At 38.9% G+C, this 22,576-nt stretch overlaps 1 protein-coding gene and 1 long non-coding RNA gene across 16 annotated transcripts in view; one reads left to right on the forward strand and one right to left on the reverse strand.

The window, feature by feature from the left end:
• The window catches only part of RCE1 (Ras converting CAAX endopeptidase 1), an 86,254-nt gene that overhangs the window by 55,610 nt on the left and 8,068 nt on the right, over positions 1-22,576 (forward strand). For 10 of the 11 annotated variants that reach the window (XM_070488254.1, XM_070488258.1, XM_070488253.1 and 7 more), the window contains exons 9-14: positions 280-431; positions 2,319-2,465; positions 7,735-7,856; positions 8,904-9,014; positions 10,815-10,913; positions 21,334-21,412. In XM_070488254.1, coding sequence (XP_070344355.1) covers positions 280-431; positions 2,319-2,465; positions 7,735-7,856; positions 8,904-9,014; positions 10,815-10,913; positions 21,334-21,412 — 710 coding nt within the window. The remainder of the gene's footprint in view (positions 1-279; positions 432-2,318; positions 2,466-7,734; positions 7,857-8,903; positions 9,015-10,814; positions 10,914-21,333; positions 21,413-22,576) is intronic. The other variant, XM_070488249.1, reaches the window with a different exon arrangement.
• Positions 1-22,576, reverse strand: part of LOC123282111 (uncharacterized) — a 32,874-nt gene that overhangs the window by 7,407 nt on the left and 2,891 nt on the right. For 3 of the 5 annotated variants that reach the window (XR_011495183.1, XR_011495180.1, XR_006522068.2), the window contains exon 2: positions 4,976-5,258. This is a non-coding gene — a long non-coding RNA (uncharacterized lncRNA). Of the gene's footprint in view, positions 1-4,975; positions 5,259-19,421; positions 19,560-22,576 lie in introns of all 5 variants that reach the window. The other 2 variants (XR_011495182.1, XR_011495181.1) reach the window with 1 other exon arrangement.

Below are 22,576 nucleotides of genomic sequence, written 5' to 3' on the forward strand. Positions count from 1 at the left end.
CTACGATTGAATGAGTAGGATGAATAAATAAACGAATTTTCCCAATACTATAGCTGCAGCAGACACTCATTAAACCCAGAATAAATTTCTGGGAATTCTCATGGATTTATCTCTGGTGCCTCACACCTATCTTCACTGTGGGAAAAGTTTAATATGGAATCACCTAGCACACTAGTTTATTTCTGGGAGTGTGAACCAGGTCAGTGTTATGTTTGTTTTATGCAAATGAATACATAGTCATAAAAAACTAAAATTTGGCAGTTTTCTTTAGCAACTATACATATTTCTATATGGACCTTCAGGTCTGCCTCTCATATCACCAAGTCGGGAACAGCCACCTACTACTGTCCTCAAGGATACCTTTTGTTTCATTGACTGGAAGAAATACCACTTGTGTGTGGTGCCCAATTTGGATCTTAATTTGGATAGAGGTATATCTCCTTCTCTTTGCACAGGAATAAAGAAACCTGGAGAATATTAGAGAAATGCAAGGAAATATAAATAGCAGGTATATATAAAAATAGGACCCAGTGATCTATGGCTTAGGCTTGGGGGTGCAGGTGGAACTCTGGCTAAGTTTGAAGTCCACAGGAAGTGAGGCAAACAGGTGTCAACAGACAAAGCCCCATCAGAGCCTAACTGTTCTGGCATTACATGTTGATGTTGGTTCTCCTCTCACTTCCTCCACTGCCTCCTCTATTCCTGGTCCTCTTAAAGTAGTCAGTGGTTCTTCATCTTCTAGGGACTTGTTCAGAGGTTTCTGTTGTACCTTAATCTGTTATCTCTGGGGTTTTAGAAAGGTTAGTAAAGGAGCAATGACATCTTTGAACTATTATGGAAGAGAAATGTTTCCTAATGAAATGAGAAAATCCACACAAAATTACTTAGAAAAATTAGAACACCACATAAATGCAAGGCAGGAGTATAAACCATATAGTAATAAACCTAGCAATCTGGCTGTAATATTCAGGTAGAACCTAACCACATTAGCTTTGGGTGAATCATGCTGAAAGTTGGATGCTTAATAACTGGACCAGCAAATAAAACTGCGAAACAGGAATATGCAACCATGAGCTGATGTCTAGGAGCTTTACATACAGTCTTGAGCTTGACTGTCATTAGCTAGAATTCCTTGAAGTTTAGAAGGCAGCCTGGCCACTTGGATCCTGAGGATCCTGATGACCAGTAGAGAAGAGGTATTCTAGAGTTGTATTGCCCTGAGAAGACTGGAGCTTCCTCGACTGGGGAAGTGTCTCAGGGGGAATGATAGAATCTTCATCGAGGAAGTAAGCCTCGGGGGAAGGCTCTTTTTTCTAGAGTTGGTATTTATTCCAGAGGGTGGAATGAAGGGATGGTGTCCTTGGACAGGATCTCTGGAGGTAAGTGGTGTTGTGAAGAAAGAATGGTTGGTCTTAACAGATGGGATGTTATGCCATCAGGATTTTTTAATCTCTAGGGCTCTCCATGTCTTCTTTTTGCTTCATCTTTATTTTCATGTTTTGTTGGTTTTCTTCGTTTTTTGCCAATTCGTGATGCCTGAACTTGCTAAGTTAACTTTGGAAATGAATCATGTAGAAAGTGTCCCATCATCTCCCTCCTTCATTACTCTAAAGGACAGAACCAAGATCTACATGGAGATACCTCTCTTTATGGATCTGCATGGAATTATTGTGATTTTATTCCAAAGGATCAAGGTGCTATAAAGTGACCATAGGATTACTTGGAAATACAAATATTGTATAGTATTGTGGCTAAGAGCAGATTTTGGATTCAGTCTAAAACAGTTCCACCACTTACTGTCTCATGTTGGGCAATGTATTTAACCTGTCTGTGCCTCTTCTCTTTCCTGCAAAAGGGCATAAGAATAGGTCTTATGCCATAGTGTTGTAAAGTCTAAATGTTGAGATAGTACATGTGAAGTATTTAACATGGTATGCGGCGTGTAGTAAGCATTCGATACAAGTTAGCTGTTATCATTACTCAGGTTTGACTGTGACCTCTGCGTCTTACTAGCAATACTTGCCTTAGCAAGTTGTATGAGGAAGGAATGAATTTATTATATGATGCTTCTCAGTAAATTCTAAGGAGTGCTGTTTGGTTTGCATTTTGCACACCCGGTTATTTTGATGTTCTTCCTGTGAGTCATTATTAATTTACTTCCATTATGGGGAGAGAGAAACAGATTCAGGAGGAGAAGGGAGTGTTCAAATTTAGATCTATCTCAGATCCTTCTTTGTTTGAGGTATAGGCTTTTTATTTACTTTGCATTTTGAAGGCTTTACTTATCTTAGAAGACTGTGTAATATCTTTTTCTCTAGATTTGGTGCTTCCAGATGTGAGTTATCGGGTGGAATGCAGTAAGGAGGATCAGTCTCAGAATATGGACCCCCAGGGACAAACTCTGCTGCTTTTTTTCTTTGTGGATTTCCACAGTGGATTTCAAGTACAGCAAATGGAGCTGTGGGGTAGGTATAGGAGAATGGGGCTTCCAGCTTGGGTGTGCTTAAATGTTAAGAGAATAAAGAAAGGGAGACTTTATATGGTGCGTAACCTGAATTAGATATATTTCTGTAGAATAATGAATTTCAATGAAAAACCTTGTTAAATAAGTTAAACAAAATATATGCTCTATGGAAAAGATCTGTATCTTGAAGCATCAGTTAAATGATGACCTTCTCAGATTTGGATGGCTGGAAATCAGCAGACACTTGGTATAATGCTCCCTACAGAGTGTATAACCTTAGAGGGGTGGTTCTCAACCTAGGCTGCACAATATATTACCTGGGGAGGTTCTAAAAAGTGCCCAAACCTCACCCCCAGAGATTTCTGATTTCCTCGGACTGAGGTGGGGCTCAGGTATCAGTGTATTTTTAAAGTTTTTCAGGTTTGAGAACTATTCACTGCCCCACTGCTTTTCCAGGTGGAATCAAGGAATGTTATTGGCCTAGCTTGGCCTCGATGCAACATCTCAAATACAACACGAGGAGATTGGTATGAATGGCTTTATGTGATTGCCACATAGACCTCTGGAAAGGGCGAGATTGTCCTTGTTTAGGCATACGAGGGGGAGCCTTTGGCATTTACCTAACAGATGAAAGGTTCTCTGTGTTAGAGGTAAAGCAGTGATTTCACTGTTTTGTGGTCCATGAAACACATGCATCAGAATCATCTGGAGTGTTTGAAAATGTGCAGCCTCCTGGGCCAAGGAATAACCCATTGTTTTGCTCTAATTTAAAAATCTGGTACAGCTGAAGGATCTGCATTTTTAACAGGATTCTCAGGTGATTCTTAAATATAGTAAAGTTTGAAAACCACTGAGTATGAGCAGGAGTTGGCTTATGCCTTTTAATCCAATAAACCCTGTGACATAAATTTAAGAATTTCTCAATGCCCTCCTAAACTTTGAAGGAAGTGGCACGAAGCGGAGCTTATAAATGCCTGGGGAAAGGTTCAGAAGCCTGCCTTTTGGTGCACCTGATTTGTGTCTGTGTTCTTCTTTCTCTGTGGGCCAATGTTTTTTCTTGGGGCTCTACTCTCCAGGCATTCCAGTGCTGTTTGGTGTGGCCCTGCTCCTGTGGCCTTGAGTCATAAGAGAAATGAGACAGCTTATAACCCCAGATTAGAAGAGTTCACATCGACTGGTGCCAACTATTTGTTGAACAAACCACCTTCAGCTGTGGGATTCTTCCTGCTGCCTGCCTTCCATGCCTCTCCTACCTTTTCCCAACATGTATATATTCTTTAGGAGAGAATCACTGTTTTCACGGGTTCTGGTTTGCAACTCTTTATTTGAGAAGCTGTATTCTTTGGTGCCCCACTGTTCCATTCATTAAGGCGCTAAAATGGGAACATAGAAGAGACCCAGACTAATGAGGCTTCCAGCAAGGAGGTCAAAGGTGAGGATGCCTAGGGTCATCACCTGGCCTGTGCTCACATGGACAGAGGCTGAAAAGAGAAGCAGCTTAGTATTGTGGAAAAGACTTCAGGGTAGAATCAAGAGACCTGAGTTTAATTTTATTTCTGCTACCAAATTTCAAAATCAATGATTTTTGGAAAGCAAGTCACATAAATAATCTGATCCTCACTTTTCATATATTTAACATGAGATTGTTAGACTGGGTTATATCAAAGGCCCTTCTAAGTCTAAAGACTCTCTTAAGACTTAAGATCTGTTATCTTCTGGCAGGTTTTTTTTTTTTTGAGGTCTGCTAGAGGGAGCACCATATTCACTCTTCCCTAGGATGACCTAATGTCTGATACCATGTTTGGAATCCTATTGAACATACCTTAAGAAGTCAGATTCCTCAGAAACCAGTGTTACCTATCATTCTTATAGTACGGCGATAGTTTATACACCTCTGTTTAGTTTGACTTTGAAGACCTTTGGCATCTCAGGTAGTTGCATTCAGGATTGGATTAAGTAGAAGACCATCACTGCATTAGTCAAACATAGTAAGTATCTTTTTAAATTTCCTTATACATCTGGTAGTTTAGGACTACCAGAAGAAGATGCATTGTGAGGGTAGGTAGATATAGATCTACGGATATAGCTATAGTAATTTTATCTTCTTTTTCGCCTCTTTCTCATATCCTTGAAAGCTTTCTCTAGAGCTCCTTTTAGGAAACAGATTGTGCAGAACTACAATCTGTTTCCATGTGTCTTTAAAAAATCACTTAACTGGCCTTCTGCCCGCCTCGTCATGGTAACTTTTCTATTATTAACTCATTATTTTGCCAGTGTTAAAGGCTTCTAGTGGTATCAGCAGTTTTAGAAATGAACTTGAAGCTTTTTAATTAAATGTCTGCTTTCAAAAGGAGTCTAACTGATTTCTTGAGACTATTCTTAGACCAAACTACAGAAAACAGTAATCCAGATGATATCATCACAGCAACAGTGATATTTGCCCTTTGAATATTGCGATGAACATTTCAAAACGCTTCGTATATATTATCCCAGTTTATCTGCACAACATACCTGTGAGAGCAGGTGGTATAAAACCACTTTCTGTACCGAAGTGAGAAAAGTGAAGTGACTTGGCCGTCAATAGTTGGTGGTAGAGTTGACCCTAGAATCTGTGTTCTCCTGGCTCCAGTTCCAGACCCCTTTTGAGCAGACCACATATTACCTTCCCCTCCGGGAAAGCATCGTAGTGCTTCATGGTAGAAAATGTTCCTTCTGTGATGGTTTCCTTTCTCGTGCAGAAGCATCTTAATTTGATGTAGTCCCATTTGTTTATTTTTTCTTTTGTTTCCCTTGCCTGAGGAAACATAGAAAGATACTGCTAAGACTGATGTCAAAGAGCATACTGCCTATCTTTTCTTTTAGGGGTTTTATGGTTTCAGGTCTTACATTCAAGTCAGTCAAGTCTTTAATCTATTTTGAGTTATTTTTGTGTGTGGTATAAGATGTGGTCTCCTTTCATTCTTTTGCATGTGGCTGTACCGTTTTCCAACACCATTTAATGAAGAAACTTTCTTTTCTCCATTCTATGTTCTTGGCTCCTTTGTCGAAAATTAGCTGTCCATAAATGTGTGGGTTTGTTTTTGGGGTCTTAATTCTGTTCCATTGATCTTTGTGTCTGTTTTTATACCAGTGCCATGCTGTTTTGATTACTATAGCTTTGTAGTATATTTTGAAATCAGGCAATGTGATACCCCCAGCTTTGTTCTTTTTTGTCAGGATTGCTTTGGCTATTCAGGGTCTTTTGTTGTTCCATATAAATTTTATAATTCTTTGTTCTATTTCCATGAAAAATGACATTGGGGTTTTGATATGGATTGCATTGAATCTGTAGAGTGCTTTAGGTAATATAGACATTTTAACTATGTTAATTCTTCCAATCCATAAGGCATGGGATATCTTTTCATTTCTTTGTGTCTTCTCAAAACAAAAAGATAACCTACCAATTGGGAGAAGATATTTGCAAATCATATGTCTGATAAGGGGTTAATATCCAAAATATATAAAGAACTCATTTAACTCAACACCAGAAAAATAAACAACCCAATTAAAAAATGGGCAGAGGATCTGAACAGACATTTTTCCAAAGAAGATATACAGATGGCCAACAGGCACATGAAAAGATGTTCAACATCACTAATTATTAGTGAAATGCAAATCAAAGCCACAATGAGATATCACCTCATGCCCGTCAGAATGTCTATTATTAAAAAGACAAGAAATAACAAGTGTTGGAGAAGATGTGGAGAGAAGGGAACCCTTGTACAGTGCTGGTGGGAATGTAAATTGGTGCAGCCACCATGGAAAACAGTATGGAAAGTCCTCAAAAAATTAAAAATAGAACTACCATATGATCCAGCTATTCTGCTTCTGGATATTTATCCAAAGAACATGAAAACACTAATTCAAAAAGATACATGCACCCTATGTTCATTGCAGCAATATTCACAATAGCTGAGACTTGGAAGCAATCTTAAGTGCTCATTGATGGATGAATGGATAAAGAAGATGTGGTGTATATATATATATACCACAAGAAGATGTGGAAAATATATATAATGGAATACTACTCAGCCATAAAAAAAGATGAAATCTTACCATTTGCAACAACATGGATGGACCTTGAGGGTATTAGGCTAAGCAAAATAAGTCAGACAAAGACAATTACCATATGATTTCACTCAGATGTGGAAGATAAACACGTAGATAAGGAGAACAGATTGGCAGTTACCAGAGGGGAAGGGGAGGTGGGGAGAGTACAAAAGCGGTAAAGGGGCATATTTGTATGATGACAAATGACAACTAGACTTTTGGTGGGGAGTATGATGTAGTCTATATAGAAGGCAAAATATAATGATGTACACCTGAAATTTATACAATGTTAAAACCAATGTTACCTCAATAAGAAATTTAATTTAATTTAATTTAAAAAGAGAAAATATTCCTTCTGGCTTGCATTTTTCATGCATCCCTGAGGAAAGCCAGTCAGCCTTAGGCTGCTTCACCATAATACCTTTGAACAGACTATCCAGGGGAGAGTAGAAAAACACTGAAAAAAGAAAGATTAATTAATAAGCATTTTCTCCAGGTACCCTATAAAGTGAATTTTTCTTCCTGTGTCTGTTACCTCAGAATCATCAATGCTAGCCTATTGTTTGATATTTTGCCTGTTGCTTTCACATGTTAGCTTTTCTGAATGATGCTGAGCAGTGGTGCCTATGGTTACTTTATCAGAGATAGTCCCTCATTTAAAAAGATCTTATACCAGCACTTCTCAGTCACCTTTGTGAGTTTTAACTTTTCCCATACCACTGCATATCTGAAAGGACTGACACACGGATAGTAACAGTGGCTCACCACAAAAGTGATGCTCCAGTAGGAACAGAGTAGGGTCAGACACACTCTCCAGGAGGCTTTCCCCTCTTCCTCCTCCTCCTCTCCTTTGGGAGTCACCAGTGTCTTTGTTTATAGGACGTGGTATATCTCTGTTTCTGATATGAATTAAATAGGATCCCTCATTTGTTTCTGCAAAAATAATGTCATTCTTCACTTTAATTTTTGTGAGCTTTCTTTTATTTGTAAGTGAGAATTCAGTAAGTTTGTAAGTTGCTGGGGGGGGTTTTTGTCTAAAAAAGTAATTTGTGGATAGTCAGAAGTGGCCTCTTCTTTCAAGAGACCTCTTTGCCATTCCCAGTCCTGACTCACAGCGCATGAACAGCAGTTTTGAAGTGGCCATTCTCACTCAAGGTTACCAACATTCTCCCTCCTCATAGGAGTTCATACTTTGCTCACAACTCATCTCAGTACCATCCTCATGGAGAGCCACAGTGTGGTGCAAGATTCCATCGAGGCTGCCGTGGACCAGGCCTTAGAGCAGCATCACCAGGCTGTCAAGGTAATAAAAAATTCACAACTCCCTTTCTTCTACTCTCTCTAAGAAAAAGATAGCAAGAGAAGATGGCAGACAGGGCCTGAGAGCCTTTCCTCCCTTAACGTCTCTTCCTCTCCTCTTTTGTCACCTGGGCTGATCTTGTACACTGCGTCTGGCCTAGGAACTCAAGCTTTAACTTAGATGGGTCACTGAGACGAGCTTGCTTAGTCTTACCTCCTAGTAGGTGAGTTTGAGTAAATAAGGATAAAATAATAGGGAAAAATGACTAATAATGCGCCTCTTTGTTATCTACGTATCTCTCCTTCCCACACATACTCCTGGAGCTACTGCTTCACCAAATCTTATTTTCTTCCCGTTTCTTTTTTTTTTTTTTTGAGGAAGATTAGCCCTGAGCTAACTGCTGCCAATCCTCCTCTTTTTGCTGAGGAAGCCTGGCCCTGAGCTAACACCCATGCCCATCTTCCTCTACTTCATATGTGGGACGCCTGCCACAGCATGGCTTGCCAAGTGGTGCCATGTCCGCACCTGGGATCCGAACTGGTGAACCCCGGGCCACCGACGCGGAACGTGTGCGCTTAACCGCTGCACCACTGGGCCAGCCCCTCTTCCCCTATTTCCTATCCTTTATAACATCACTTTTTTTTTCTTACCTGACTTTCTAATTCCTTTCCTGTGTACTTTTAGTAACACATTTCTTACTTCTTACGGCTCCCTTTTCAGGGGAAAAAACAAGCACAGAGAGCAAAGCTTAAAGCTTTTGTTTTTAAATAGTAAGTGTATCTGTTATATTGCCCAGTGTCTTATTGCTTGTCTTTTCTGAATATGTCTGTGTCAATAAGTCATCTCTATGAAAGGAGAGAACACTTTTTATTCATTTCAATCCGTAAGTGTCCTTTATATGTCATGATCTCAGTAAGTATTGTTGATTGGGAGGAAGAATTGTTGAAATCCTGCTCTGCCTGAAATCGTTGGTCTCTTTGGGATTCTCTGAGCCAGCAGTTTGGGATTATTATAAACTGTGGTCTCCCCCTTACTTGTTATATTCCCCAGGCTCATCAGAAACTGCAGACCTCGCTCTCAGTAGCTGTGAATTCCATCATGAGTATCGTGACTGGAAGTACCAGCAGCAGCTTCCGAAAGAGCTGCTTCCAGGCCCTTCAAGTTAGTAGGAAATTGGGGATGCTTAAATGTCCCAGGGTTTTAACGACATTCTACTACTGATCTTAGTCATATGTACAGTGCTTTTAGAAACATTATTTCATTTGATCCTACTGTGATCCTACATAGTACCAGGCCTTTGGCAGGTGTTTTAAGAAATATTTATTGAATGGATAGTGGTGTGTACACTATTTTATAAATGAGAAATGTTATTTAAAATTTCTACTTCCTTTGGGTCATGTAGCTAGTTACAAGCAGAACTAGGATTAGATCAGTGATTCTCAATTCCTTGTTGAAGAATGTTCTATAAAGTCATAGTGACAGAATACATTGGAAATAATGGGGCAGCCATAAATTTTACATGTATTTGGCAGTACAGAATAGTGTAACAAGTTTCGGAATTAGAGGCCTGATTTCAAATCTTGACTCATTTGCTACTTGTTATTGGACTTAGGGCTGTACTTAACTTCTCTGTAAGAGCTTCATGCATAAATTGGAAAAAAATAATAGTACCTCATACAATTATTATGAGAGTGAGGGCTAAATGTGAATGTGCCTAGCACACAGTAGGTTGTCAATAAGTGTTAGTTTCTCTCCTTCCTTTGACAAATATGTGCTGACTAATTGATATTATCAGTGGGATAACACATTCATTCCATGTCTGTTGCTTCACTTTTTTGGTACTTTTTTTCTTGAAAAGATAGTATAATGCACACAAAATTTTAAATAACTAATAAACTTTATCACTGTAATTTTAAATTTTTGTATATTACCTCATATATATCATATTACATAGTATAACCAAAGTATTCTATATTCACATGTAATTTGACATTTCCCCCCTTTTTAAGTCTTCAAATTTGAATTGGTTACCCCGTAGTCCGCTATATTGATTTAATCTAACTTAATAAACCATTCCCCTAATGATAGACACTTAAGTTGTTTATATATTTTTTGTCGATGTAAATAGTGCTTCAGTTAATACATTTATGTGATATCTTGCTTCTTTTGAATTATTTCCTAGAGTAAATTTCTATAAGTGGAGTTACTGGGTCAAAGAGTATAACACTTTTATAATCTAGTGCATCATAGCTTCAACTTTCTGTGTCATATGGATAGCACAAGGTAGTGAGAAGAACACTTAGATTGGCAATCTTAAGGTCAGACCTAACTTTCATACTAACTAGCTGTGAGAGCTTGGGTGGGTCACTTCTCCTTTGGAATTTCAGTTTTCTCTAGTATAAAATTAGTGTATTGTATTAGATAATTATTCTGATCCCCTTTAACTCTAATATCCTACAATTCCATACTAAAAAGTAGAGGCTGTTATCCATTCCTTAGGGATGAAACTGCATTATTTTGTTCCTTTCCTCCTCAAAAGACTTATCTGAGGAAAAGTTCTTATATCAGCCTTAGTTATTCAATGGAACCTCTACTCTCTTGGAACTTGTTTTAGAGGAGAGCAGTTTACATAACCCCTTCATGAACAGATGGATGTCTGGGATATTTAGCTCCTATAGGGGTAGGAGAACAAAGACATTGTTTGAAAGCTCTTGCTTTGGTAACAGAAACTGGAAGACATATAGGAGCCACAACCACCGGTCTCACGCCAAGTATTCCAGGCCTTCTTTCTACTACTCCTGTGTCCATAGGAACTAAGGAAACTCCTACCAGAACGTGAGGAATATCATTGCTTTGCTTTCCTATTTGTCTCCACCTCTTCCCATATAAACTTCCTTTAAGTACTTCCCCTTTGGTTGCCAGTACTGGAACTCAGCACATTCTATCTCTGGCCCATTTCAGGCAGCTGATACACAGGAGTTTGGGACCAAGCTGCACAAATCATTTCATGAGATTATGCAGTACCGATTTCTTCACCATGGCTCATGTGAGGTGAAGCAGGTAAGTATAAAGTAATAATCAGCACTTTGGCAGAAATCTTCCATATTGATGTATGGAAACTGAATACAGGGAGGGAAGGTGCAGGTGCTTTAGATTGCACAATCTGAGGTTAGCCTTTCAGCAAAGAAGTCTGTGGTTCAGAAAAACTTTATAGAATGTAGTATTACATAGAAGTTAAGAGCATGGTTAGATGTCACTTGAATTCCATTTCTGCCACTAACTAGTTGTGTGGTATTACTGTGGAAGCTATTTAACCTTTCTAAGACTCAGTTTCTTTATCAGTAAAATAGGAATGATGCATACCTGAAATGATTGTTGTGAGGTTTGAATAAGATAATATATGTAAAGTGCTAAGCACATAGCTACTCTTATAATGGTGATGATATGATGGAATTCTTATGTTTAGTTTTGCCTAATTAAAAACATACTTTTATCTATTCACCTTTTTGGTTGCTGGAAATATAGAGTTGCATTAGTTGGGGTCTCTACCCTCAAGAAGCTCAAATAGCTTCATCTGGTTTTGTGATGGCTCCTCTGATGACTGAAGAGAAATCATAGCTGGGAAATTCTATGTATCTCTAGATTCCAGGTGTAGCTGCTGGTAGTATTCCAACTGAAGCCTAGTAGTATTCCAACTGAAACTTTTATGGCTTTCTTGGCTCCAGTCAGTAGGATTGACTTTTCTGGTATAAGATGAGTAAATAGAAGAGATAAAAGGTGAAATTATTATACAGTGGCTTCTGGAAAAGATGGAGTAACAGGGACTGGATTTACCCTCCTGCCTGAAATAACAAAAAATCTGGACACAACATATGAAACAATGGTTCTCAAGTCATTGGGCATCAGACAATGAATGGGATAGTCACTCCTGAGAGATGGAAAACAAATGAAGTGGGCCTTATGCTTGCCCTAGCATACTGCCTAGAGAAAGTACAGAGGCCATGGAATAGGGAGAGGGGATCCAGGCAAAGCCTAGTGGTCTCCCTGAGTTGAACAGATGAAGCCAGGAATCCAAGGATGCCAAGGCAGCTAATGTTTTCAGGGCAGAGTATCAGAGAAGAGAGAGCTACACAGAGAGAGAATTCTGGTTATCTGCAGAGCTTCCCCCTCTGGTATTCAGTTGAGCTGATCAGTTCATTTGTGTGAAGAAAATCTAGGTAAAGAACCACCCAGAAGGATCAGAGGGAACAATATACAGAGCTTACACAGGGCTAGGAGTAGTGCTTACTCCCATCAACCAGAGAGGAGAGCCTTCTAATTCATGGAGCATCAGGTAGAATACTACAGAGAGTCTTGCTTCAGGCATAGAGTAAAATTAAACCTACATTAAACACTCCTCCAGTCCTGCCTAACAAAGCTTAAAAGCAGAAGCAAGACCTTCAACGATCATGTTGTTTCCAAGTAATTCAACAGCATCACAGAACAAAGTTCAAGAATATTTATAGGAATACAAAAATATCCAGCACCCACGAAGTTAATATTGACAGTGCCTCACAACCAATAAAAAATTAACAAGCATGCTAAGAAGCAGGAAAAAAAGGCCCACAAGGAAGAGGAAACTCAATCGACTGATCAATCACTCAATCAAAACTGATCCAGAACTGACACAGAAGATAGAATTAGTAGACAAAGACATTAAAAGTTAGTTTTTTTTTTTTAAAGATTGGCACCTGAGCTAACATCTGTTGCCAATCTTCTTTTTCTTTCTTTTCTTCTTCTTCTTCTTCTTCCCAAAGCCCCCCAGTACATAGTTGTATGTTCTAGTTGCAGGTTCTTCTGGTTGTGCTGTGTGGGACGCCACCTCAGCATGGCCTGATAAGTGGTACCATGTCTGTGCCCAGGATCTGAACTGGCAAAATCCTGGGCTGCCAAAGCAGAGCGCACAAACCTAACCACTCGGGCACAGGGCTGGCCCCTAAAACAGTTACTATTATAACTGTATTCCATATGTTCAGGAAGCTAGAGGAAAGACTGAACATGTTAAGTAGAGATATGGGAAGAATAAAAAATACACAAAACAAACTTTAAAGATAAAAACTATGATGTCTCTGAGGTGAAAATTACACTGAATAGTATTAACGGCACATTAGACACTAAGGAAAACCACATAGCAATAGAAACTATCTGAAATGAAACACAGAGATTAAAAACATAAAAAAATAACAGAGCATTGAGCATCTGTGAGTTATGGGACAACTTCAAGTAGCCTAGTATATGTGTAATTGGAGAATCTGAAGAAGCAGGGGCAGAAAATATACAGTATTTGAAGAAATAATGGGTGAAAAGTTTCCAGATTTGATGAAATCTATAAACCACACAGATCTAAGAATCTTAAGAAACCCCAAGCCCAAGGAACATAAAGAAAACTACACCAAGGCACATCACAATTAATTGGGTTAAAACTAGTGGTAAAGAGAAAATCATAAAAGGTAACAGAGGAAAAGAAATTATGTACAAGGAAGCAAAGATAAGGATTACAGCAAACTTCTCATCAGAAACAGTATAAGCTAGAAGAAAATGGAGCAACATCTTTATAGTACTGGAAAAAAAAAACCTCTCAACCTAGAATCCTTTACCCAACAAAAATATCTTTAAAAACAAGATGAAATAAGGACATTTTCTGACATACAAGAGATGAGAGAATTCATTATTAGCAGACAAGAAATGTAAAGAAAGTCCTTTAAGCAGAGGAAAAGTGATACCAGATGGAAACCTGGATCTACACAAAAGAATGAAGAGTAGTGAAAATCATAACTACATGGTTAAATATAAAGACTTTTTTCTTATTATTTAAATCTCTTTAAAACATAATTAACTTTTTAAAGGAAAAATACTAATAATGTATTTTATCATCTATATAGAAGTAAAATGTATGACAACAATAGCACAAAGACTAGAAGGAGAGAAATGGAAATATACTATTGTAAGGACTTGTACTATAGGTAGAGTGGTATAATATTACTTGAAGGTAGACTGATAAGTTAAAGATGAAAGGAACCATCAAAATAACACACCAAGGAGTTATAGCTCAGAAGCCAAAAAAGGAGATAAAATGGAATTATAAAAAATATTCAACCCTTAAGAGAATGAAACGACAAGCTACAGACTGGGAGAAAATATTTACAAAAGACACCTCTGATTAAAGGACTGTTACCCAAAATATATAGAGAACTCTTAAAACTTAACAATAAAAAGAAAAGTGATTAAAAAATGGGCCAAAGACCTTAACAGACACTCACCAAAGAAGACATACAGATGGCAATAAGCACATGAAAAGGTGCTCCACATCATATGTCATCAGGGAAATGCAAATTAAAACAACGAGATACCACTACATGCCTATTAGAATGGCTAAAATCCAGAACACTAACAACACCAAATGCTGACAAGGCTGTGGAACAGCAGAAACTTTCATTCATTGCTGGTGGGAATGCAAAATTGTACAGCCACTTGGAAGAGAGTTTGGCAGTTTCTTACAAAACTAAACATACTCTTACCATGTGATCCAATAACCATGCTCTTTGGTATTTAACCAAAGGAGTTAAAACTTACATCCACACAAAAACCTGCATGTGGATGTTTATAGCAAGTATATGACATTCTGGAAATGAAACTATGGAGACAGTGAAAAGATGAGGGGTTGACAGGGGTTCGGAGGGAAGGAAGAATGAATAGGTGGAACACAGAGGACTTTTAGGGCAGTGAAAGTACTCTGTCTGATACTATAATGACGGATACATGTCTGTCCAAACCCATAGAATGTACAACACCAAGACTGAAACCTAATGTAAACTATGGACTTCAGATGATGATGTGTCCATGTAGGTTCATCAATTTGTAACAAGTGTACCACTCTGGTGGGGTTTTTGATAATGGGAGAAACTGTGCATGGGTGGGGACAGGGAGTATATGGTAAATCTCTGTACCTTCTGCTCAATTTTGCTATGAACTTGAAACTGCCCTAAAAAATAAAGTTTATTTAAAAATATTCAATCTAAAAGAAGGCATGGGGCCAGCCTGGTGGCGTAGCGGTTAAGTTCGCACATTCTGCTTTGGTGGCCCAGGGTTTGCTGGTTTGGATCCCAGGTGCGGACATGGCACCGCTTGGCAAGCCATCCTGTGGCAGGCATCCCATATATAAAGGAGAGGAAGATGGGCACGGATGTTAGTTCAGAGGCAGTCTTCCTCACCAAAAAGAGGAGGATTGGTGGCAGATGTTAGCTCAGGGCTAATCTTCCTCAAAAATAAATAAATATATAAATAATAAATAAAATAAGGCAGAAAAAGAGGAAAAAGAAGAAAGGAAACAAAGAACAGATGAGACAAATAGAAAACAATTAGAAAGATGATATATTTAAACCTAGCCATATCAATGATCATATTAAGTGTAAATGGTCTAAACAACCAATTAAAAGGCGGAGATTGTTAGATTGAATAAACACGCAAGAGCCAACTATATGCACGCTACAAGAACCACACTTTAAATATAAAGACACAAATAGATTAAAGTAAAGGGATAGAAAAAGATGCTTATACTAATAGAAAGAGAGCTGGAGAGACTACAATACTATCAGATAAAGTAGATTTCAGAGCAAAGAATATTACCAGGGATAAAGAGGGTCATTTCGTGATGATGAAGATAATACAATGAGTATATTACAAAGGAGACAATAGCCCTAAACATTCATGAAACTTTTTAGAGAGCTTTAAAAATACATAAGCAAAACTAATAAACTATAAGGACAAATAGACAAATCCACAATTATATTTGTAGATTTCAACATGCTCCTCTCAATACCTGGTAGAAATTAGACAGAAAATCAGTAAGTCTATAGAAGCCTTGAATAACACTATAAATTAACTTGACCTGATATTTATAAAACACTCTGCCCAACCACTGCAGAATATACATACTTTTTAAGTACACAAGACCATATTCTAAGCCATTAAATATATCTCAATAAATTTAAAAGGATCCAAGCCATACAAAGTATGTTTTTGACCCCGATAGAATTAAAATCAGTAACAGAAAGATATCTAGAAAATTCCAAGTATTTGGAAACTAAGTGACACACTTATAAATAACCCATGGGTCAAACAGAAAATCAAAAGGGAAATTAGAAAATATTTTAATTTAATTAAAATGGAAATGCAAATTGTCAAAATGTGTAAGATGTTGCCAATGCAGTACTTGGAAAAATGCCTGTGTTAGAAAAGAAAAAAGTCTCAATGACATCAGCTTCCAACTTAAACTAGAACAAGAAGAGTAAACTAAACACAAATTAAACAGAAGAAATGAAATAATAAAGATTAGAGTAGAAGTCAGTAAAATAGAAAACAGAAAAACAGAGAAAAATCAATGAAACTTAAAGGAGGTTCATTGAGAAGATTAATAAAACTGATAAACATTTAGCCAGACTAATCAGGATAAAAAGAGAGAAGACACAAATTGCCACTATCAGAAATGAGAGAGGGAGGTGGCATCATATATTAAAAGGCTTATCAGGGTATGTTATGAACAACTTTACTGCAGTAAATTTGACAACTTAAATTAAATGGACAAATTCCTGGAAAGACATGAATTACAAAGTTCACTCAAGAAGAAATAGTTCTCTATACCTGGTAGCTCTATGTCTATTAAAGAAAATGAATTTTTAGTTAAAAACCTTACCACAGTATTCAGAATGTTTTAAAACTCTCAAAACTCAATAATAAGAAAACAAACCAATTTTGCCCAATTTTTAAAGTGGGAAAAATATTTGAACACACATTTCACAAAGGAAGATACACAAACGGCAAATAAACATACAAGAAAGATGCTCAACTTCATTAATCATTAGGGAAATGCAAATCAGAACTCCAATGAGATACCATTTTATACCCACTTGGAATAAGAAGACCGACCATACCAGGTGATGGTAAGGATGCAGAGAACTGGAATTCTTATACCCTATCTGTAGCAATGAGAAACGGTACAACTGCTTTGGAGAACAGTTTGGCAGTTTCTTAAAAAGTTAAATATACACTTAGACAACTCAGCCATTCTACTCCTACGTATTTACCCAAGAGAAACGAAAGCATATGTCCACACAAAAACTTACATACTAACATTCACGTCACCTCTGCTGTATTTGTAATGGCCAAAAACTGGAAACAACCCAGTGTCAACAGGTAAATGGATAAACAAATCGTAATAGATATCCATTCAATGGAATACTACTCAGCAATAAAAAGAATGAACTAGTGATACACACAGCAGCATGGATGAATTTCTAAATAGCCATACTGAATAAAAAACCCTGGAAATACAAGAGGACATATTGTTTGATTGCATTTGTATAAAATGCCAACTAATCTATAGTTACAGATCAGTGGTTGCTTGAAGATGGGAGGTATGGAGTGGGAGAGTGATTATGAAGGGCAAGGGAAACTTTGGAGGGTGATGGATATGTTCATTATCTTGATGGTAGTGATGGTTTCACAATTATGTACATATGTCAAAACTTACCAAATTGTACATTATATATGTGTACAATTTCTGTATGTTTTCAAGTTGTATCTCAATAAAGTTCCAAAAATTATAGGTAGTTTCTGAGAGAATAATAGGACCTTTAGCACCCTTTCTGCTGCTTCTCTCTCTCTCCTACTTGTGTTTGCCTGATTAGCTGGGGAAGTTTAGGTGCCCAGGCGCCCAGAGATCACAGCATGTCATGGATTTGCCCATCCTCCTCTGCTTGGTAGCTAGAAAGGCAGAGAATAGCAGTGAGACCCCTGTAAATTGCTCTCTTCACACACCTTTTTTCATGGTTGTATGTACCTTCTAGGAAGCACTTCCTAGGAATGCATTTGCTGTGCCCTTCAGCTGCTTCAGTGCAAATACTTGTGCTGGTTTCCCTCCAACTTTGAAAGCTGCTGCCCGCAACTTGAGCAAATAAAAGCTAATACCCATTGTATCAGTTTCCTATGAATGCTGTAACAAATTACCAGAAACTTGGTGGCTTAAAAACAACAGGAATTTATTATCTCACAGTTCTGGAGTCCAGAAGTCTGAAATCAAGGTGTTGGCAGGGCTGCGCTCTCTCCAAAGCCTTGAGGGGAGAATCCTTCCTTACCCCTTCCAGCTTCTGGTGGCCCCAGATGTTCCTTGGCTTGTGGCCACAACACTCCAATCTCTGCCTCCATCTTCACATGGCCTTTCCTCTTTGTCAGATCTCCCTCTGCCATTCACTTGTAAGGGCATCTCTCATTGGATTTAGGACCCACTCTAAATCCACGATGATCTGATCTTGAGATCCTTAATTACATCTGCCAAGACCCTTTTTCCAAATAAAGTCACATTCACAGGTTCTGGGGGTTAAGACTACGACATATCTTGGGGGGGGGGGCGACTATTCAGTTCACTACGGCCATCCACATCTTCAAATGTCTAGGGATAGGTTCAGGGAAGGCATGTGCCATTATCACTGGACCTGGATACATGGGTAGGATCTAGCAGTGTTTCAGCCTGTGGAGTGCTTTTGCTTGGGTCTCTCTGATATCCCAGTGAGATCTCAAAAGAAAATGATCTGATCTCTTTTGTCCCATTCTGTTGCTATAGTGATAGCCCATAGCCTCGGGGCCATTCATAGCGCAATTAACTTGGCAGATGGCTCTTGAACTCTCATTCGTAGTCATAGGTCTCGGAAGGATCAGTTATTGAATCCCTAATCTTTGCCAAGATTTCCATTTTCATCTCCACAAAGATCCTACGAGAGAGGTTGTAGTTTCCCCATTTTATAGATGAAGAAGCTAGTTACAGAACTTTCCTTATTTGTCCCAAATCACACAGTCAGTAAATGGCAAGGCTAGGATTTGTACTGAGGTCTCCTGGCTCCAAAACCTAGTAACATTGTTACCTTAGAGGAGTGGATTACAAACCCAGGGAATATTAGTGATCAGAGGCACTGAATAGAACCCGTGCTGCTCCATTCAGGTTTATTACTGTTTCCCTCTGATAATGGCCATTTAGTGATAACTTGTTAGTGGCACAAGAGTGGCACCCAGTGGCTTCAGCTAAAAACTACACGACCAATGATGATAGGTCAAATTCTACCTCTGGACCAGTCCCTCAGTTTCCATCTCTAAAGAGGTGAAAGTCTAATAGTTGACCTCTTGAGTAATATAGAATAAAACCATCTATGGCTATTATATAGTTTGTGGAAAAATGGAAGAAATGAGAAAATATGTATTTAGAGTTTTATAGAATATATTCAGGGAAAAGTCATGCCAGGAGTGGAGATTTTAAGCCTGGGTGTTGGAACAGAGGGCAGTCAGCCATGAAAGGGTAGACAAGACAGTTTTCCAGGGTTTAGTGTCACATATGTGTGTACGGACTGAAAACTTAAACTCAGAATAAGCAGGAGCAGTAACAGGGAGGCAGCTTTCTGAGAAAAGGTGTTGTTTCCCAGGAGGGCAGACCAGAATTAAATGTCTCATAGAATGCTAAATCCAAGGATAGGGCTGACTCACCTAGGGGACCTGATGATGAATGAAGAGTGTGCGAGGCTCCCCTGGGCTCAGAGCTTTATATCTGAATGTGGGTATTTCCTTGGTGAGACCAGTTTCAAGATAGGAGAAAGGTTTGTCTATTACTTGAGATTTTCCAGGCTGGAATAAAGTAAAAGAATACGCTTTTTCTCAAAGAAGAAAAAAATGTTTGGAAAATTTCCTAATACTTTTTTAATACCCCCAGGGCCATCTTTACCCCTTCTATGTTCCCTGGAATATAATTACTTAGAAATTGAAACTTGCTTTAGTAAACAATATATGATAGAATATCTACTTTTGATTGTTATAATTCACATACCAGAAAGTTTACCATTTTAAATTGTACAATGCAGTGGTTTTAAGTATATTCATTGTGTTATGCAACCATCACCACTAAATTCCAGAACATTTCCATCACACAGAAAAGCCCCGTACCTAATTTGCAGTCAGTCCCAATTCCCCCATCATCCAGCCCCTGGCAACTGCTAATCTACTTTCCTCTCTGTGGATTTGCCTCTACCGGGTATTTCACATAAATGGAATCATACAGTAAGTGGCCTTTTGTGTCTGGCTTCTTTCACTTAGCATGTTTTCAAGGTTTATCCATGTTGTAACATGTAACAATACTACTTCCTTCCTTTTTATGGTTGAATAGTATTCCATTGTATGGATATACCACTTTTTTAATCCATTCATCAGTGCATGGACATTTGTGTTATTTCCACTTTTTGGCTATTATGAATAATTCTTTCTTTTGTGTGGACATATGTTTGTAATTCTCTTGGGTATACATCTAGGAATAGAATTGCTGGGTCATATAATAACTGTTTAACTTTTTGAGGAAGTCCCAGTTTTCCAAACTGGCTGCACCATTTTGCTTTCCCACCAGCACTGTATAATGGTTCCAATTTTTCCACATCCTCAACAACGGTTGTTATTGTCTATTATTATTGTTATTATTGCCATACTAGTGGGTGTAAAGTGGTTTCTCATAGTGGTTTTGATTTGCAGTTCCCTAATGACTAATGATGTTGAGCATCTTTTCATGTGTTATTGGCCACTTGTATCTCTTCTTTAGAGAAATGTCTATTCAAATCCTTTGTCAAACCATTTTTTAATTGGGTTGTTTTTTGTTGAGTTATATGAGTTCTTTATTCTGGATACAAGTCCCTTATCAGGTATGATTTGCAAATATTTTCTCTCATTCTTGAGGGTTGACTTTTTTTTATAGTGTCTTTTAAAGCACAAAAGTTTTTAATTTTGATGAAGAGGATATCTGTTTTTATACACTTGTATTCTTGAAAAACAAGGAACTAGGAAGATTGGGTTCTGATCTTAGTAAGTACCTTAGTTTCTCTGTCCCCACTGAACTGAGTATGGCAGGGCTTTCAAAGAGCACAGATGTGCTCTGTGGCTTCCCAGGTTTGACCTCAGTCAGTCATTTGCTGAGCACTTACCCTGTGCAAGGCACTATACTAGCTATAAAGAGATACAGGCATGAGGAACCCTGCTTTTCAAGAACTTCAAGATGTAGAAAATGGACACACTCACATAAAAATGAACAGGGCCAGGCAGTGCATCCTTCAGAGCCCGAGGAATGGGGCAGACAGTAGGCGAGTGACTGGAGTTCAGAGGAGGAAGGGAATGCCCAGAGTGGCTGGAGCTAGCTATAAAGACTCCCAACAGAAAACGGAAGCCTTGAAGGCTGGGGGCTGTGGGGGGGGAGGAGGGGTGCGGGGTGGGGGGCGGTTCACATTAGCCAGGAGGAAGTAAGAGGGAGTTCCAGGTGTGGGAGGACAGCCCTGTGAGGTCAATAAAGCCACCAGGCACATTCGTCTCTCTGGGACTCATTTAGGCTTCTGCAAAACTCACTTAGGACTTCTAATTTTTTAAGCAGCTCCTCCCAGAGAAAAATGATGCAGAGCAGAGCACAGAGGATGCACATGAGAACAGCAGCCTGGAGTTCCTTGCAGGTAAGGTTTCAGCTTTTCAGGTGAGTGCTGGAGCAAAGCTGGGAAGTAAAAAATGTGACTTGAAGCTTTCAAACTGCACCTTTGACCACAACAATGTCCTTCTGGGATGGGGTTGGCTCCCACTGCCATTACAGGTGTTCTAGGACAGCAGGAGGCGTTCCCTCCCAAAAGCTGGTGAGAGGACTAGAAATTTTGCATATAGTTTGTGCAGTTACAGAGAGCTGCACAGGCTGGGGCGGACCCCTGAATCCAGTTGTTTCCTTCACGTCTTTTCTCCATCATTAGTGTTGATAGTGCAGCTCTCCTTAGTTTGGGTTACTACTGTTTGGGGCTTGGGAGGCTGCTCCTGGGCGCAGACACTACCTCCAACTTCATGTATGTTATGGAGAGGCGTCAGCGTGTGTGACGTGATGGTGATTATACTGAAGTCTTTCCCGCTCCCTCCAACATTTAAGCAGGGCTAGCAGGGGCAGGGGGGTGTGTGTGGCTTGAAATAACCATACCCGCTGGTACCTGAACCTGTGTGATGCAGATGCCAGGCACTGTTCTGAGCTTTCAAGATGTATTAGTGCTCTTAATTCTCAAAACAATCCTATGAGGCATAGGTTTTATTATTCTCATTGTACAGATGAGGAAATTGAGGCCCAGAGATGTCAATAAACTTACCAAAGTCACGTAACTAGTAAATGGCAGAGCCAGAATTCAAACCCAGGCAGTGTGGCTCTGGTCTGTCAGTAAGAGCCACATGAGTGGGAATGCACTGTCAGACAAAACAGCGCCTGGGCTCGAGGGCGTTTGGGGACTGACTTCAGCACCTGTGCTTTGTTGGTAAAATTCCTCTTTCCAGGGTCACAACTACAACATGCTGTACGTTGTCTATGCTTTGGCCTAGGATGTGTTCTTGAATCATTCTGTCAAGTGAACCATGTTTTAAATGTTGAGGGGGCTGTTGCTGCTGAAAAGAACCCTGCAGTGAAGGCTTGTATAAAGCAGAGAATCTACTTTTATAAATTTAGATTGGAGCTGTGAAAGAATGGAAGCATACCACAATTCAGTATTTACCACGTACAGTTCAGTATTTATGCAGTGAAGGGACAAAAGAATAAGTACTTTCCTTAGAAGGAAGAAATTAACACTTAATTCAGCACCTTCTGTGGAACTGGG

Source organism: Equus asinus, chromosome 17, assembly GCF_041296235.1.
Source record: "Equus asinus isolate D_3611 breed Donkey chromosome 17, EquAss-T2T_v2, whole genome shotgun sequence".
Lineage (NCBI taxonomy): Eukaryota > Metazoa > Chordata > Mammalia > Perissodactyla > Equidae > Equus > Equus asinus.